Below are 18,867 nucleotides of genomic sequence, written 5' to 3'. Positions count from 1 at the left end.
TTTCTTTTTATTTATTTTTTTTAACCTCCTTTTCATGCCACCCTCGCACGGCTCATGAGCAGGGTTCCCCTTTTCGTAACTTTCTGGTCCGACTCAAACACGTGCGTGTTTGGGCTGCACCCACACGGACGCCCGGCGGCCCCACGGTGCCACCCCCGAGCATGTCCGCGGGCGCCTGCCGCGGACATTCTTCTTATTATTCTTGTTTTGTGCTCCTCAGAAACTGCGGGCTCTGAAGTTGGGACCTTGGGGTGCCCGACAGCAGCACCCAGTCACAGCCACCCGGTGAACCCGCCAGGAGGGTGCAAATGTCGGGGAAAATGGGGAACACTGATGGGATGCTGCCACTAAAGAGGAGGGGGGACACGGTTGGGGTGCTGCCCCCGGGTCCCCGGCCACGTTCTGCCTAAATGGATCACCTGCATTTGCAGCAAACAAAACCTTTCGCGGCTTTGTGGCAAGCTCGACAAAGAGTTTGGGTTGGAGGAAAGGAGAAATGGGTTTGGGGGGAAATTTGCATGAATTATTTTGGTATTTTCGGAGAGGATGTGCTCCAGTTTCTTTTTTGAAAGAATATCTTGGTGTTATTTTAGCTCAACTCTGAAAGAACCAGCCTGTGAACTGAAGGATATGCATACCAAGATGTTTGTTGCAGTGGGGGAAGGGACTCAGCAGGCAAACAAGCCTTTTCAGTTGAACTGTAGGGATTTTGGGGGGTTGGATTTTTAGGAAGTCACCAGACTCGAGGAGAAGCACTTGGTGAGCCCTGCTCCATCCAAACCCTTTGCCTGTGGCTCCCTGAGCACTCATGTGTTGTTCCAGGCTGTCACACACCTCCAGCCCCCCACAAATACCCTCTTTCATTATTCAGCCCCAAAACCTGGGCCCATACCTTATCCCTGCCCCTGACTCCCACTGTGCCTACATTTTCCCCAACACTCCTTTATCCCCTCAGATCCAACCGCTCCCTACTTCCTTTCCAGCCTGCCCAGACAGGTTCAAAGGAAGATAAAAGCAAAACACATTTTAACAGGAGTTTGCTTCAATCTCCACTTGCTTCCATTACTACACATCCCTCCATTGCCAGCCCTGGTCCTCTGGGAATTTTGGCTGTGTGGGGATGGCAACATGTTGGGATCCACAAAGTGGCCAGGCTGTGGTGTGAACATGGGAACAGCTCTGTGCCTGAGGCTAGCAGTGGTGTCACTGCTGACCTTGTCCCCCTGGGAGAGTGGACACTGGATCTGGGACACCACAAAGGGATAGGGGCCAGGCTGGTTTCAAAGCAAACTTGCAGGGAGCTCTCCCTGCTGCTGTGCAGGTGAGCTGTGGCAGGAAGGTTGGCTGGGCACGGGTTGTCTCAGGGAAGGAGAGAACAGCTGGAAGGACAGGACAGACCATGACCACTTGGACACACAGGGATGAAATCAAGCTCAAAACCCAGCTGGAGCTAAAGCTGTGGAAGGACAGGCAGGAAGAGGGGGTCACACATACCCCAGTAGCAAAAGGCAGCTCAGAGAAATGGGGATGCATCGATGGAGGGATTTGATGCTTTTTGCCTCTACCACTAAAAGCTGCTCCCAGCCCTCAGGGCTTTTTCTGGAAAACTCAGAGCCAGCAGAGCATGGTTGAGTTTGGGGTCCTGCTCAGAGGTCCCCCAGCCTGGAGCTGTCCCCACCCTGTGTGACTCGGGGTCTGCCTTGCTCGCTCTGAGCCGCTGGATGCGCTCCCTGCGATCTGGTGCCTTGGCTCACGTGCTCTTGACTCTGGCCCTTCGTTAACCACAGCTAATTATTACCAACTGCTCGAGTAAGTCACAAGGGACATAGCAAGGCTTGGCTCCAGATGGATGACCAATGGTCCAGGGGAAGTGACCTAGGGAAAGTCAGGAATTTGCCATTTGGAAACATTTATGGCCCAATCATGCAAATGCTGGTGGAGTGGCAGCTTCAAGGGCTGGAGGAGCTGGTTGCTTCACATGTCACTGTTTCCATGATAGATGGTTTTCTACTGTTGGTTTTATTTTCAGCGGGGTGAAAATGAAATGCACAGTTCTTCATCTGCTCTACTTGTTTTGTGCTACAATGCATTTTGGACTATGCCCCAAAATTAAGTGGTGCTTAATTTAGAAGTTAAATAAGTGTGAAAAACCTTTTATGATGGTAGTTGCCAAATAAAGATTAGAAAAAGAATATAAAAGAAATTACAATGGAAACCAGCAAGTATCATTTTTAGCCTGGGCTTTTTATCCCAGTGATTACTTCTTGGAAACCGAACCCAGTCCCTCCCCGTGGCTAGAGAGCACAAGAGGAGAATAAACATATTTTGCACCAGCTGGCTGCCAGCCACAGGTTGGTGGAGGAAAATGTCGTGGTCTTTGCTATGATGAACCGTGCAGGTGGGAGAATGAGATCTCCAAAAATCTCCTGGAGGATTTATACATCCAAATTCATTCAGCACGGGTCAGAGGTGCATTTAAGAAAGTGCCAAAAGCCTGCTCATAGAGCAGGTCCCTGAAAAGCAGAGCCTGGCCGCCGGAGCGGGTGGCTGTGTCACCCCCCGAGAACGCGGGGCCATATGGCTGCCTGCGGAGGCACGGCCATGGCAGCATGAAAAATTCATCAGCAGATGTCCCGGGAGGCTGACGCACGGCCCCTGCCTGCTGGGGCGGGGAGGGCAGCGGGAGCAGCTCGGCCACAGCTCCCCTCGCCAGGCTCCCTGCCTGGGGCAAACGGGGTCAGGCACGGCGCCCGCTGAGGGTGCTCCCTGACACTCTCTGCTGGGCTTTGTGGTGGATTTGCAGGTGTTACTACAACCAAAGGAGAAGTGACCACGCGGAGGATGCCTGGAGATGGGGGTGACAGCAGGGCGCTGGCTGCAGGACCAGAGAGGCTCAGGGCTGTGCTCTGCCCTTCTGCCCACACCCCCAGGCTGCAGAGGGGAAAGGGGACCGGGGGTGCAGCAAAACTGCTCAGAGAAGGGCAACAAAGCTGGTGAAGGGTATGGAACACAAATGAGGAGAAGCTGAGGGAGCTGGAGTTGTTTAGCCTGGAGAAAAGGAGGCTTTATCACTCTCTACAAGTCCCTGACAGGAGGGTGTAGCCAGCTGGGGATCAGTCTCTTCTCCCTGGCAACCAGTGACAGGATGAGAGGACATAGTCCTGTGCCAGGGGAGGTCTAGGTTGGACATTAGGAGGAATTTCTTCTCAGAAAGGGTTGTCAGGCATTGGAATGGGCTGCCCAGGGAGGCAGTGGAATCACTGTCCCTGAAGGTGTTTAAGGAAAGGCTGGATGTGGCACTCAGTGCCATGGTCTAGTTGACAAGGGGGTGTTCAGTCAAAGGTTGGAATCAATGATGTCAGAGGCCTTTTCCAACCAAAGGGATTCTGTGACTCCGGGATCTTTGTGCCAGTGTGGCAGGATGTGGCACCCTAGAGTCCCCTCCTGCTCTTGCCCAAAGCAGGAAGGTTCCTGGGGTAAGCCATAGGCTGAGGTGGCAGGTTGGGACCTCACGAGCAGTGGCAGGATGTGGCTTCGGCTGGCTCATGTTGGCTTGCTCCCCTTGGCCCTGCTGGCCCAGCCCGGCTCTTATCTCAGGTGCCTGTGCATGGCAGAGCCCTTGGTCAGCCCTGGACCGCTGACCAGGGCCCAGATAAGCCAAACACACAGTTCAAAGGCCATCTCCTCTCCACTGGCATGAGGCAACCTGGGAGGATCTGAGCTATGCCTTGGAGGGGTGCAGAGCTGGGAAACACCTCTGAGAAATTAGGGTGATGATGCAAACCACTGCCTTCCCCCTTCTTCCAAGATACCTTGGATCAAAATGTCATCTCTGGACAAAGCAAAGCAGATGTTGCCTGATCCTGCTCTGCTTTTAGCAGAGCAGCCAGTCCCTGGGGTCTGCTAAAAGCCACATGTCCCTGGGGCCAGGCCAGGCTCTGTCCCCAAAGCTGGGGAGAGGGGACACCATGTTTGAGTGTGGGTGGGCGACCCAGCCCCTTGTCCACCCACATGTGTGGTCCCATCTGACACTGCATGGCTGCCATGGGAGGGATGGAGGGAGCCTTGGGATGTCCCCAGGACTCAGAAAGTGTCTTTCCAGAATTTACCACCCCAGGGGCTGGCCAGGCCAAGCTGGGAAAGCCCTGCAGCACCCAAGGTCCTGTTGCTCAGCCTGGCAGAGGAGCCCTGCTGCACCCCCTGGAGCTGTTTACCTGCAGGGCCCTGCTCCAGCACCTGGAGGTGAGGGCTCCTGGCAGGTCAGCTGGTGCTTTTTGCACAACAAAGACATGGGCTGCTCCTTTATCTTGTTCTCCCTCCCCTATTATCAATAGTTTTTCTGGTCCAACTGGATTTACCTGCTACCACATCCTCAAGAAAGGGAGAAGGTCCACACAGAGGAGAGAGGAGGGAAAACTTCCCACCCTCTGCCCCCAGGGCCTGCCCCAAACCTCTTAGCAACTGAGGAACATTAACAGCACCTGCTAAGTCCCCAGCACAGAGCTTTTTGTGCTGAACTCGAGCAGGCACACAGCTCTCCCATAGCATCACATCAGCCACAGAAGCTCGAGAGTAGCACATCCAAAGGGAGCAACTCCATGCTGGGAAGCTGGGTGCTGTTACCCAGCTCTGGCTGCTCTGTGCCTCTGTTCCCTGCCTGAGAAGGAAAGAGACAGGAGTGACAACATGGATGTGCCACCATGGCACGAGGCTGCCTTGGAGCCGTGTGTGGCACACACAGTGGCTCCCTCCAGCACCCAGCTGGGTTTGGCACTGGCTGCCCCCTTTAGAAGGTACCTCAAACCCCAGGACATGGTGCAGAGCCCACCTTGTCCCTGCTTCTGCTAAGGCCAAACCCAGAGAGGATCCAGAGAGCAGGGCTGCACTGACCAGGAGCAGGGACGAGATGGGCTCTGCACCACTCACTTGTCCCCAAAATGCATCCCTGTCCCCCAGCAAGTCCATGTCTGCTTCCTCCTGCTTCATCCACAGGCAAGGAGCTGTGAACACACAGCAGGACAGGGTGGTCTCTGCTTCTGCTATACAGGTGAGCAGTCACACTGAAAGAGGGAAGAGGTGCAAATGAAGCAATAAATTTGAAGCTCTGCCAGGAAGGTGACACCAGGAGAACAACTGGGTGACAAGTGGTTTTGGTTTCTACAATCTGGTGGAGAATATTTAAAGGCTGTTAACTCTTGAGGAACCTCGGGAGGAGTCTGGCACAGCTGTAATTAACAGTTAATGGTAGTCACCAAGAGCTTTTGAAAAAAGCAGGGCTGACAAAACAGCAACTTCTGGACATGCTGAGGCACATGGTTTATTTATCCCCCAAATCAAATGTCTCTGTTTAAACCCTGCAGCCCCCAGAGCTCCTGGCTGGCAGTGGGGAATCCACTGGTCGCTGGCACTGGGCATTGTGTCCGTGCAGGAGAAGGAGTTGCTGTATCTGAGCATCCCTCAGGATGTCAGACCTGATCCCACCATCAGCCCCTCTGCTCGTGCTGCCTTCAGCTCCGTGCCATGCTGCAGGAGCAGAGGCCACACCTTTGCACACACCCTGTGACTGCAAGGTACCAAACCTCTGCTCCGTGTGTCCCCTCGCACCCCAGGGAGCCCCCGGGCAGTAAATGGCAGGGAGCTGCAGGGCTGTGCCCGGCACCGGGACACGGTGGCACATCTGGATGTGCCAGACCCGGCACAAAGACAGATCCCTGAACAGGAGCTGCCACCTGGTGGCACAGGGACAATCTTGATGTCGTGCCAACCACGGAGACCTGGATTTCGGGGTGGCACTGGCTCTGCCCAGCAGCACTGAGCAGGCTGGGGCTGCCACTGCACAGCCCAGCAGTGCTGCTTTCACCCTGGGACACTCACCCTGCTGGCTGCTTGCCCAGTCCTGAATCCTGCCTCTTGCCAAGGCTGCTCCAGCTGTAGCTGCTCTCTGCAGGCTTTGTTCCATTTGTTTGTGCCAGGCTGGAAGTTGGCTGGGAAATGCCACCTCCAACCCTGCTCAACTTCCTGTGGCCACTCTGGACCCGATGCCACAAGATCAGATGGCTCTGGTGAGGCACAGCTGGATTTGTGCCCCAGAGGATGTGTCCCAGTGTGTGCCACACCTCAGCCAGCCCACAGTGGGACGGGATGCCTTGGTGCAGAGGGACAGGAGCAAAGTGAGGAGGTGAGGGGGACCATCAGGTCAGAGTTGCTTTCCTGGGATCAGGAAGGATGTGGCTTTGAGCTTGCTGGGAAACTTCAGGCCACAGCAAAGGCCCTTCTCCAGCCAAAATTATCCCTGATAACATCAAACTCAGCTGTGCTGAGAGAAAAGCCTGGAGGGAACAGGATCTGGGGAAAGCCTCCTGGGAAGTTTCCTTCCCTTGCCTCTGGGAAGTCTCGACACTAGGGAAAAGCGTGGGCTGGGGGCTGCCAGCCCATCCCAAAGCCCCCTCACCCACTGGGGAATCCTTGACTCAGCCCCTTCCTGCTTCCCAAAGGACAGAGGAACAAAAGAGGAGGAGGGGGAAGGGAAAGGTCTAAGAGAAACTTCTTCCAACTTCTCGGGAAGAGAAAAGCCCTATTCAGGCAGGAAGAATACCCGGTGGAGCCGGTCACTAAGCAACCCACAGCAATGTGGTATGGCCTGAGGGACAGGCAAGGAACAAAACTGCCTCATTGCCCACCCACAGCCCATCAGGAGAGCCTGCAGGGCCTGGGGACAGGGGACACCACCAGGGCTACCTGGGGACAGAGTGCACAGCCACCAGGAGCGGCTGAGGCATCCAGCAGGTCCAGAGCTCCTGGGTCCAGGAGTTTCTCCTCAGGCAGCTCTGGATGGTGACCAGCCTCACTCAGGCTTCCCTATTTGCTGCTCAGGAAGGATTTCTGGTCTGCTCCAAAGCCCGTGGCTCCCTCTGAGCCTGGCATTCCCACAGGGCTGCATCATTCCCAACAGAGGCACCGTGCATTTCGGACACCTCCCTTCTCCCACAGACACCGCAGGCTCGTATGGGCAGAGCAGCCAGGCACAGGCTACACCCTCTCAGAGAAGCTGAATTCTGCATTTAGATTCTCAATGTGGGCGGTTGTCCTTCACAAACAAGCTCAGTGAGACATGAGAAACTGCCTGGCCTCTCTGCAGCACAAGGAAAAAGGGAAAAAGGAAATCAAGCCTGACAAACCCTGCTGACAATCCCGGCTGAAATGCCTTCCTTGGAGCCCAGAAAGACCCTGGAGACACTGCTGCCCCCAACAAAAATGCTGCAGAAATGGAAAAACTCTCACAACCAAAGCAGGTCCAGTGAGTGTGCAGCTGGTTAACCCCAGGGACATGCTCTGGACCTGCTGGGACACTGGAGGTGGCTTTTTGCCCGCACAGTGTCACGGGGGAAACATCCAGCCCTTCATGCATTTTTCTTGAATATCTGATACACTTGGAGAGAAGTTGCTGGGACAAGGGCAAACTTGCCAGGTGTTCACTCACTTCCTCAGGGAGGTGTTTGGCTGGTGCTGATCCCTGTCCTGCAAGGTGAACAGGTGGGGGATGCTCAGGGATGTCCACACAAGTTGCAGAGCTTCTCCAGGTGGAGGTAATCTCATTATCCCTCAGTCCTGTACTTTCCTGGCTTTGCCATCTGCTGCATCTATCCCTGGACTTTGGAGAGCTTCCACCTCTCCTCCCAAGAGGTGGAACACAGCGTCCTGGGCACAGCTGGGAGCCAGGCATGATGAAGTCCAGCTACACAAGGACTTGGCACATCAGGTCCATGCCACAAAATTTCACATTTTGTCAGCCAGGGAAGCCCTGGGGCAAGGAGCACCAGGTACAGAAGGCCTGCCACACCATGGAGAGCAGCTGCCTGCCCTTGAGTTGATGGCAGTGCTCCTCTAGAAGTGTCATAGCAAGGTCACACTGGGTAGCAGAAGTGAAACTCATTCTCTCTCAAATTAGTCACTGGATGTGTCCAGTCCATCCCAGTGCAGCACCCCCCACCCTTCCTCCAAGAAATTAAGTCAACCTGAAACAGAATCTGTGTTTCCACCTCCATCCATTCCAGCTCCTCAGGGAGTTTGTTTAGACAATACCCAGTTCCAAAATGGGCATTGCTAATGGAGAGGATCCACCCAGAAGAGAAGTGACCCCAGCCTGAGCAGCATCTCCTTGCAAAGAGAGAAAACCTGAATTACACAAAGGACCATATCCATCCTGGATCTGCTCTCTTAATACCCATGCCTACAACAACCACCAAGAGTCCTGCAGCACAGCCAGATGGGATTTGTTGGCAGGCTGCATTTGCTTGTTGGTCTTTGGGTCTGCAGCATTCACACATTTGTTGGAGTGTTGTGAAATAACAGAGGTGCTGAAGGAAGGAAATGTCCTTGTGGGGATGAAATGTGCCTGGCAGTCCAGAGCTAACCTTGGCTCTGGTGTTCCTCTTCTGTTCCCAGGGAGGTGTTGTTGAGATTTCCCAGGCAATGGCCCTTGCTGCAGTCAGGTTCTCAGGTAAAGTTTCATGATATTCTCATCATGAAGCCTTTTCCACACCTGCTTCTCCAGGTTGAAGTCATGGTTAATGTAAAAAATCAGCTTTTTCCAGACCTTGTCATAGTAGTGATCGGAGTACTTCTCATGCCCCTCTGTGATGTAGCCATAGGCACTGACCTGGGAAAGATGCAGGGCTCACTGGGCAGGGCTACCAGGTGAAATACAGGACACAGCTCCCAAACAGGGAGTGAGCACAGGACAGAGGTGCCAGCTGGGGCTTCTCTGGTGACCCTTTGTGGGGGTCCAAAAGGACAAGACTGTGAGCACTGGCTCCAGAGATCCTGCTGTCCCCTCACTGCCTCCCTGGGAGATCATGTGCTCTAGGTCACAGCAGCCTTCACCACCTCTACGAGAGCTATTTTGGGGCTGTTTCTCATCTTCAGTCTGCTCCTCCACAGCTGACATGAGCCCATATACTCTCGAGGCAGACAGCAACCACCCCTGCTCTCCTCTGTCCCCTGCTCCCAGTTCCAGACAGTTCTGTGTGCAAGAATCACTGTACCCTTACCTGGTCACAGAGATGGAGGGCAGTCAGCAGCATGAAGGCCCCTGTTGTGGGTCTGTACAGCCTCCAGTAGTGCTTTTCCAAATGTTTAGACTTTAAAAACCTGCAGCAGGAGAGAGGAAGGCACTGAGGAGTTGCTGGCTGTGATGTGTCAAGCAGGGCACACCTTGTTCCCCTGTGGCTCATGTAGCATCTTCCCTCCTTGCAGCAGCTTGGGGCCATATGAGGCATTTCAGAGAAGCCACGAGTGTGCCCAGACTTTCTACCACCTGCACTGCAACCTAAGCCCAGCTCTGCCCCAGCTTTGTGGAAGTGGTAGTGGGGGTAAAGAGGGGATGGATTAAAGGATCTTGTAGGTTAAAGCCCACTACTCTTAAATCTGCCCTTTGCTCTGCAGTGCAGAGGTGGCTTTGAGGCCCCCCGGTATATCCTGCTCCCCATCCACATCTAGGAGTGAAATGAGACATAGGGAAGGTGCAGAGGAGTGTCACAAAACCTGCCAGGAGCTGCACTGTGTTATGCCAGGAGTTGGTAGGAAAGTAGGAGTAAACACTGGGAAAAAATAGCATGGAGTCCTCTTGGCCTTGGAAAGGCCCCAAGTCAGAGGGGGGATGGCAGAGCGGGCAGGGAGTGCTGGCCATCTGGCTCCAGGGAAGGCAGCAGCTCTCAAGGAGACTGAAGGGTAAAGGCAGCCAAAGCAGGGCACTACAGGAGCTCCTGCTCCTCCATCTCTTGGTCATGTGTGGCCCTTGATGGGCAGATCTCATGGTGACCAGCAGGCTTGTGGAAAGGGTTGGAGAGGCACAGAAGAGCAGCAGCCAGGCCAGGCAAAGGAGATGCTGAAGAAGAGCCCGTCGTGCTTGAGGGCACAACCAACCTCCTGAGTCTAGAAGGAATCTCTGGAGAGAAGGTCTGTTACAGAGCCTTCCTCCAAGGTGCCAAGCAACGGGGAACATGAAAGGCTGGTCCTGAACTAGAGATCAACTGTTCTGGCACTTCAGCAAAATTCTTCCTACACCTAAAGTTGCAATTGGCCCTGGGTCTCTTTCGGATGCAGAAAACCAAACTGTCTGATGGCTGTTGCTTCTCCAGCTCACAGGTTCTGGATGTGTACCCACCACTAGCATCCCACTGCAGCACCAGAGTGTTTCAGCTGAGCTCATGCTGCTGGTGTGGCTGAACTGTGGTTATAGGGGAGGGAGCTGGGAGGAGAGGCCAGAGACAGAGAGAGATGGTGCTGGCCAGGAAAAACAAGCCTGTTAGAGCACACAACCCGCAGCTTACCTGTTTTTCATGTATCTGAGGAAATCAGGGTGAACCACCAGGTATTTGTCCATTGTGAAATCTTTATCAAATTTCTGCCGTGGCTTCTGCCTAAGGACAGGAATGGGGAGACTCAAGACATGTTCCTACACCTCATCACAGCTGGAAAGGATCAACCCTGATGCACTTGATGGTAAGAGAAGAACCAGAAACACTGTGAAGATATTCTGTAACATTTCCCACATTATGACAAAGCCTCCATAACCTGTGTGCATTGCAGAGGAAGAGATCAGGGAGGAGAGGTGTGATAAACTGTGGTAACTTGTTTGTTCATCAAAAGAATTAGAATATTAAAGGGGGAAATATAAAATTAAAGTATAAGGGACCAGCTTGCTTGTTAAGAGATAGGGGAAGCATCTGTGAAGTTGGGAAGCAGGAAGCAACTGCCACAAACCGCAAGGCTATAGGCATATTGCAAGGCGCAAGACCGCAAGTATGATTAATCATCATATAGGGAGCTTTTCTTAGCTTCTTTTGCAGACACAGGCTAAGGATATTGGGGGATGGCTGGAGCTGATTGTGAAATCAGCGACCACCGGGCGGCGGCCACCGGAGTGGACGGGGTAGGAGTGCTCCGGGTACGCCCATCACTGTCCGGAACCGATTGTGAAACCAACGATCACCTGCCTCGACACAACGCAGACACGATGCAGAGGGATGCTCAAGCTACACCCACTGCTATGGCAAGAGACGCGAATGAAGGAACCTCCAAGAAACTATAAAAAGAAACTGAATAAGGGAGTGGGGTGTGGGGCACTGCAGTGTGGGACACTGCAGGAGGGGCAGTTTGGAGACCCCTACCCACCCAGCGCTGTTTTGCTTGCTACTGCTTGCTGTAATTAATAAAATTCTAATTGACCTTAAAAAGGCTGAATCAAATTATTCGCCTCAGAGGGAACAAAAGGAGACAGGAATATCAAAAGCATGTGTTTGTATAGGCAAAAATTAGTGAAACCAGGCCTTCATCCATGAGCAGGGCACACCAGACCAGCCAGCAGCATGTGTTCATCCCCAAAAGCCACAAAGCTTTCTCTAAGCTCTGGCCACACACCACTGAATTCAGCTACCTCTGCGAAGGAGGTGTATGGACTAGAGCAGTGCTCAGAGCTGTGGAGGAAATGAGAGATTTCTGCCTGCAAGTCTGCCAGGGGAGGGAGGCTTTACCCTGGCCTGGTCCTCCATAGGGCTGAGCACTGGGAGAGGAGAAGAACACAACAGAGAGCTTGTCACTGGAGGGGTAGAGGGGGCTATGGTTTGTTTTACCTGCCGAGGTTCAAGAACCCTTTCCTGATGTTCTTGTTGAACAGAAGAGCCTTCAGCCACTCATAGTCTCTTGCTCCCTCCAGGAAGTGAATGTATCTGATGTGCTAAGAAAACAAGGGAGCATTAGTGAACAGCACTTTGAAAAAAATGCAAGTAGACATCTTGGCTCACTGAGTTTCTTGGACACACATCTTCAGTCTGCAGCTCTCAATCAGCCCACAGCAGCAGAATGGAGATAAAATCTGATGTGCAGCTCCTCCTACCTGCCACAAGGCTGTGGATGTGACAGTCTGGTCAGAGAGAGAGAAAGCCAAATAAACTTTCCCAGGAATTGTTCTGGGGAGTTTTGAGAAGGGTGAGAGAATGAACTAAAACTAAAACAATCTTGCAGCTGTTTGAACAGTTGTTTTCTCATAAGATGTTTACGAAAGGGTGTCTTCTTAATTAGCCAATGGTGTGATGGGGTGTTAATTAAGTGGCCAATCAAGTCCACCTGTATCAGAATGGTGTATAAAAAGGAATGGGTTTCTAATAAACCTGAATTAGCCCGCTGAATAGAGTTAGAGTGTTGCCTTCACTCCCATTCCTGACTGAACAGTGACACAAGGCTGGGGTGGGATTGACACAGCTTGCCACTGCAAACGCTCACAATGAGCCAAGGCAGTGCAGGTTCCCTCACTGAGGGTAATGCTAAAGCCCCTCAGCCCCTTTGCTCCTCGTGGCAAGAGCAGAACTGAAGCACACAGACAAACAGCATCCTGTTAAAGCTGTGCATGCACGCAGCAGGGACCTCACTCACTTCATCCCATGGGATGTTGCTGAATCCTCTGTGTCCCAAGATCTGAAGAGAGGAAACCAGGGAGTAGGCTGTGAATCCATAAAAGGAGGTTTTTGTTCCCACATCTTTTTCATAACCCTTGATAACAGCCCCACTCACCCTGGCAAAGGAAATCAAACAGAGGAGCAGAGTTAGGTGACCACTGAAACCCCTCCCATGCACATTTCTAATAGGAAAAGACAGTGTTAGCCTGGAGGAAGGGTAGACTAGGCCCATTCTGATTGGCACCCTGATCTGCAGGAGAGCCCCTGCTGTGGGGATGGCTCTCTATGGCTCATTTGTGACCACAGGCACTGGATATTTAGTAACTTTCCAATTATTTTTGGACTTTTTATCTCCTGCCATCCATCATTTTGGCACTTGGGAATGAGTGGAATACTAGAAGAGATGAAGTGATCCAGCCACAGTCAGGGGCTAGCCACAGTAAGCCAGCTGTGCATCTTCTGAGAAGGAAGGCAGCCTTACCTGAAGACATAGTCATGGGAGTCAATCTCCTGGCCCATCCCAGAGTTATTCAGTATTCCTCCATTCCCCACAACAGCACAGCTGATGCATGTGGGCACGCTGCTGTCATGGCTGGCCAGGAGCAGCTGCTGGTGTGGCTTTGGGGGCAGCAGGGATATGACCTCCTTTACCACTGTGAAGCAAACACAGTGGTGAGTTGTCAAGAGCCTTTGGGATGGACACAGTGAAACCACCAGAGTTTCCATCATGAGATCCTCCTAGACTGATGCCTTTGATGGGGAGATGCTGCAAACCTCCAGCTACTCAGCATAAGGTTCCTGTTAAGAGGCTGAAAGTCCCATCCTGACAAGCCCTGAGGGACTCACATGAATAATTCAGGTCCATGAAGCCATAGGGGGGTCTAAAATGCTCCAGGCGGTTCCATTCACTGTCATTGAAGTATCTCTTGTCTATGAAGAGTGTGATGTTGGGCAGGAAAAGATCCCGCAGCCAGTCAGACTTGGCAGCCCTGGCCCTCACTGATTCAGAGCAGGTCTTGAAAAACAAAAAGGAAACAGTAATGACTGATGAGCAGAGGTGATAAACCTGACTGAGTGCCAGTGCTTGTGTGCCTGTCTGTGGCAGGACCAAAGGGACACACAGAAACTCCAGTGGTACCATTTCCCTCATGATCCCCATCACCAGGAACATGAAGCACAATTTTAGCACTACATCCATAACCAGCTGGTGAAATGGCACCCACAAGGGAGCCAGGATGACTCCATCTCTGAGACTTTCCTCTTCAGAACAACAGGCCTGTCATGCTTAAATGGTCCACTGGCTTTGGGCCTCATTAGCTGATGCAAATTAACATTTGTAATAGGTCTAACCTAAATGCATCAAATAAGGCTGTAAGCACTAGGAATATGCTGCAATAATATATACATGCTATAATGAGCAGTCCCTGTTGGCAACACACCTCACAAGGTCCTAAAAGTCCACCCGAGGAAACACTGACGAACAAATGAAATCAGATCAGCATTGCCACTCCCTTTAAGGATAAGAAAAAATGTGCAACAACTTGTTCAATGTCATAAATAAATCAGTGAAATGTGCAGCTGAGAAGGGAATCCAAGCCAGCTTATCCTACAAGGGAGGTCTCACTGCAGCTGGCAAGAGTGAGGCTTTGTGTGCAGATGGAAAGCAAACAGCTCCACTACACTGAATTTTCTGCTGAGTCAATTTGGGCTATACTTTCTTAGACACCTTCCTCAAAGACCTACTGAAAGACAAAATAGAGATCAAATGGACCCTCGTGCCCAACTCAAATCCCCTGCATTGCCAAAGCCTTGCTGAGTGCTCCGTGGCTGAGTTGGGATCTCTGCAGTGGATGAGGATGACAGCCCTGTCACAGCCTGAGGAGACAGCCCTCATTCTGCCTGTCACCACAGGAGCACACTGAGGACAACATTGCCAAAGGGTTTCATGGTGGCATCATTTCACTCACAGCATATTTCATGTCCAGAAACAGGGACATTCCCGTCCTGCTCAAGCAGGTACTGTCCAAGGCTTGGTACTTCTTGTGCCTCAGAGTTAGACTGGATCGGTACCAGGGGAACAAGGGAAAACTCTGATCATGTAGGAAATTAAGGAGGGGAGAGTGTTCCTAATGACTCCCTCTCTCTGCAAAATTACAGATCAGGTTTGGGAGTGAGACACAACATGTGAGAAGGTGACCCACCAGTTCCAAGCCTTCCAGAAACAGGGGTGCCAGGGAAAACTGCTCTGGGTAAGCTTTACAAAGACTTACCAGCATAGGTGCCAGGGAAAACTGCTCTGGATAAGCTTTACAAAGACTTACCAGCATAGGACGGGGGACAGAGACAGTATGAGACACCACAACCTGCCCCAGCTGCTTGCTGAGAACTTTGCTGGAGTTTACTACTTTCCTAAAGGCCCTGTTCCTGGACATCAGTAATTAAGAGATGCTCAAATTTAATTAAACTGAGTCTTCATGTGAATGCAGATGTTGGATATAGAGGTCTTCCTGTCTGGGTCCCACCAGCATCTGCACCCAACAGTGAGTGACCTACCAGCTCTGAAATCCTCCCCAGCTGCAAAGGGCACACATGCCCAGGGGCCAGCAGACAAGGAGGTCAATGGGGAGGCACCATTCTTGGTGACCACCTGCACCATCTACCTACCGAGGGTGGGGATGAGTTATCCAGCAGGTACTCGTCCTCGAAATCCCACTGTGGCTCAGATGTGAAGTTAGCAGAGCTCAGTTTCCTCTTCTGTGTCACGGCAGCAGCCTGAGGAGCAGGTCTTACAGTTTTCATTGATGCAGGAGGTGCTCTGGGTTTTGCTTTGTCTTCGGATGTGTTGTTCTCATGTGCTTCCTTCACCACAGAGGATGGTTTCACTGTTGCCTTGTCCTTGCCTCCCTTCTCCCTGGGAAGTGGTTTCACTGTTGTCTTTTCCTTGGCTTCTTCCACCCATGGAGCTGGCCTCACTGTTGTTTCCTCCTTGTTTTCCTGCACCATAGGCGTTGTTTTCACTGCTGTATTCTCAATTCCCTCCAACTGGGGTGGTGGTTTCACAGCCATATTCTCCTTGGCTTTCTTAACACTCAAAACTGGTTTCATTGTTTCCTTCTGCTCCTCCTTTCCATTCCATCTTGGTGTCTTCTCCACCATATCATCGAGTCTTGTCATGTGTCCTCCCAAAGTCACCTTTGAAATGCTCCTGGACTTCCCATTATCAGAATAGTTTAAACCCTGTTGCTCTTGGGAGTCCACTTGTTGTGTCTCTGGGGCATGTTGGAAAATGTTCAATTTCCTGAATGCAATCAAAGGAAAAGCAGATACATCACACACACTTAACACTGAACGCCCTTCAGCTCATTTCTAGTGCTCTTGACTCTGAGCATCTCTCTGTGCTTTCAAGCAATTTCATTTTAAACTTTGCCAAAACATTATTCAACTTCCTACACCATTCTAGCCTGAATACTGCTTATCTCCCCACTAGGCAAATCCCAGAGTTACACATTCTCTCCTCAGCACCTGGCACATGAAACATTTACACTGGCACTATCAGCCAACCAGTACAGCCCTGCTTTGCCACGCACTGGGCAGGCCCCCTGGCAACGTCCCTGGAGCACTGCGGGGTTGGTTTGCAGATCCTGGGCTCAGGACATGGCCCCCACCATGGAGGCAGCCATCTGCCTCTCTCCTCTGCCAGCAGAGCCCTGTGCTTCAGCAACAGAGCATGAAGATCTTCCAGAATTCAGGAAGGGAAGTCTAAGAAGAAGTGAAACTCACTTCTTTACCCTACATCACCTCTTGAGCTTTTGGGGCCACAGGGCACTTCTTTCTCTCCTTCTCCACCTTGATCAGGTAGTGCAAGGGCATCACACAGCACTCATCAGGCACCGTGTGTGAAGGAAGACACCTTCACCGTGTGTGAAGCTATTAAAATGCAAAATCTCTACATTTTTAGCACTTGCCTCTAATATTGCAGCTGCCCCGTTGCCTGATTCAGAGGCACAGGCAGATACAAGGTTATCACAGGAGGACACATCTGCCAACAGCAGAAGAGCCACCTGCAAAAGACTGTGCTGAAACCCAGGAAAAAAATCAAGGCAAAAGTGGCGGAGTTTTGTCCTAAATGTTCCCTCTTCTCTGCACATGGCTGGAGGGTAGAACAGGAAAAAGGAAGGTGAAAAATATCTGCAGCTGAGCTTTTCTGTACAGCAAAGCTTTTCAGGATAAAGCATGGCTGTGGCAGTCTGATCCCACACTCATGTTTGGCCTGTGCATGACGCACTTGTTTCGGAACGCTGTGGATTGGTTCCGAAGTGATAAATGGGACAAAGAGCACTTCTGCAGATAACAGGCTGCAGATAGCAGCTCAGTTGCTGCTGAAATTTGATGGATGTCATACCACTCTGAAAGTGTTCAGGAAATGATCAACTAAGGAGGCTTTTAAACATTGTTTCATATCAGATAAATATATGAACCTTTGCAAGGCTAAAAAAGAGAGCTTGTAGCAAATGGCCTATCAGCTCTGCCTCTCTCATAATCATTAGCCAGTTTCAACCAAGTGTGCAGCATGTGCTTTCTATCATAGTGCTTCATGTATAAACTTACTGTTTACTGCCCAATAAGAGGAAAGATTTTATATGGACACTCTAAATAAAGAGAAATTTGGTAAGGTAGCTCAGGCAGATCTTAAATCCCTTGGTGAATTTCTGTTGTATTTTTAAGATGATGTTTAAAACTTTGAAATAAAGTGCAGAGAACAAATGAAACAGGAGTTTCAATATGAGAAACCATCCCCCACTCCAGGCTTTCCCTATGTGCTGTCTTGCAGGGCAGATTCCACCTCAGTCTGTTACACTTCAAATGCTGTGCCAGAGACCAAAATGTAAAACTACGGACTCTTCACATCCCAAACCTTGCTCCCTGCAGTCAGGCCCACATGGCCAGGCACTTGTGCTTACACAGGACCCTGCTCTCCTGACCAACATTTTAAATCCAGACAAATTGTCAAAGCAGCTCGGTGAATTTCAGGCTCTAGAGTCCAGCTGGCAAACAACTGCAAAAGCTCAATGACATTTTCTGTCATTTTCCTCCCCTTTTACAAAGCCCAAGGACAAATAGAGGATAAAGCCATGAAAATGCTGCTTTGTGTATTCTACGTGACATACAAGGTACAGAAATAGAACTGCAACACAGACAACCACACAGAGCTCATACCTTGTTGTATTTTACTTAAATTGTATAAATACAGGCATTTCCATTCTCTGAAACTACAATAGAAGGAAATTGCTTCAAGCAGGTAAATATAGAGAGCCACTTCTTCTTCCAGCTCTGACACTGATGGGCTCTGGGATCAAGGAGAACTCCACTTCTCTACACCTCCTCCTTCTCTCCTTTCCCTCCCACCTCCTTTGTGCAGGTTCCAACCTCTCCAAATTGACAGCTGTCCTCAAAGCATGGTCTCAAGCTGCTAGAACTGAGCTGAACTCAAGTCACCTCCAGAAGAGCTGCAGATGTTCCCAGCCTCACTCCTCCTGCCTGCCCCCATAGCACCAGCCCAGACATTCAGCTGAGAACCAACCCAACCCAGGCAAGCCATATGAGCTTCCTGGGAGAGCTGGGACCAGGTGAGGGTGGTGGGGAGGCTGGGGAGTGGTGCTTCCTATACACAGCACCAACACATCCAGGAGCCATACCTGAACTGGGAAAGGCTCAGGTGTCTGCAAGGGCTCATGCCATGTCTCCTGCCAGTGATGCTGGAGATATTTCATTGCAATTCCCTCCACACCCATTCCTGTAGGATTTACTTGACCATTTATATAAAATAGATATCAAGATATCATGTCTACATGACACTGGTGTCCCAGTGTGCAGCATATTTTGTGTTAGGAATCAGCTGCTGAACTTGCCATAAATTCAAAGCCGTCCCACCAAATTCACTGTCCACCAATGCAGTCTGGATTAGGGCTGACTAAGGTCCTTCTGGGAGCCAACAGGAAATGCAAGTACTGTGTAGTGACAAAGTATGAAAACACAGAGGATTAGTGAACCAAAAGCTGCTTTAGACAGCTACAAAAGGAAGCCCTGGAAAATAGTGAACTAAGAGAAGCAGGTTTTTGACTGTGGATCTTCCAACACCATGCTCTGCTAAAGAAAACTGGTCACCTAATTCAGATCAGAAGTGCAAGTTTCAGGGTAAAAAAAACAGAGAGATAGAGAGAGAAAGTGAGCACAAGCACCCACACCAGACAATGCATGCCACAAAGGAACAGGTCCCTTACCTGAAAATCTTTGTCTTGGCCAAGTCAAACAAGGAGCTGGAATTGCCAATGAAGAGGTAGAACTGTGTTACAACAATGAGGCAAATCAGGGCTTTGGCAATTTTCGGGAGCCTTATCCTGCAGCAGCGCAT

At 51.1% G+C, this 18,867-nt stretch overlaps 1 protein-coding gene across 1 annotated transcript; it reads right to left on the bottom strand.

The window, feature by feature from the left end:
• Nucleotides 1–5,279: 5,279 nt before the first annotated feature.
• Nucleotides 5,280–18,867, bottom strand: ST6GALNAC1 (ST6 N-acetylgalactosaminide alpha-2,6-sialyltransferase 1). The gene is made up of 9 exons (XM_053960028.1): nt 18,737–18,867; nt 15,120–15,753; nt 13,302–13,470; nt 12,937–13,108; nt 12,433–12,571; nt 11,634–11,737; nt 10,332–10,421; nt 9,051–9,150; nt 5,280–8,659 (listed from the first exon to the last, which is right to left on the bottom strand). Exons 1-9 carry the CDS (start codon nt 18,865–18,867, stop codon nt 8,489–8,491), a joined length of 1,710 nt encoding a protein of 569 aa, XP_053816003.1. The 3' UTR covers nt 5,280–8,488.

This window comes from Vidua chalybeata, chromosome 19, assembly GCF_026979565.1.
Source record: "Vidua chalybeata isolate OUT-0048 chromosome 19, bVidCha1 merged haplotype, whole genome shotgun sequence".
NCBI classification, from domain to species: Eukaryota; Metazoa; Chordata; class Aves; order Passeriformes; family Viduidae; genus Vidua; species Vidua chalybeata.
This window is presented reverse-complemented; position numbering and strand designations above follow the sequence as displayed.

Coding starts and splice junctions, on each gene's coding strand:
- ST6GALNAC1 (XM_053960028.1), bottom strand. CDS start 18,867: ATGCGCTGCTGCAGGATAAGGCTCCCGAAAATTGCCAAAGCCCTGATT. Junction 12,572..12,936: donor TCCCATGACTATGTCTTCAG/GTAAGGCTGCCT, acceptor TTCCTTTGCCAG/GGTGAGTGGGGCTGTTATCA. Junction 8,660..9,050: donor CCCTCCATCTCTGTGACCAG/GTAAGGGTACAG, acceptor CATCTTTCCCAG/GTCAGTGCCTATGGCTACAT.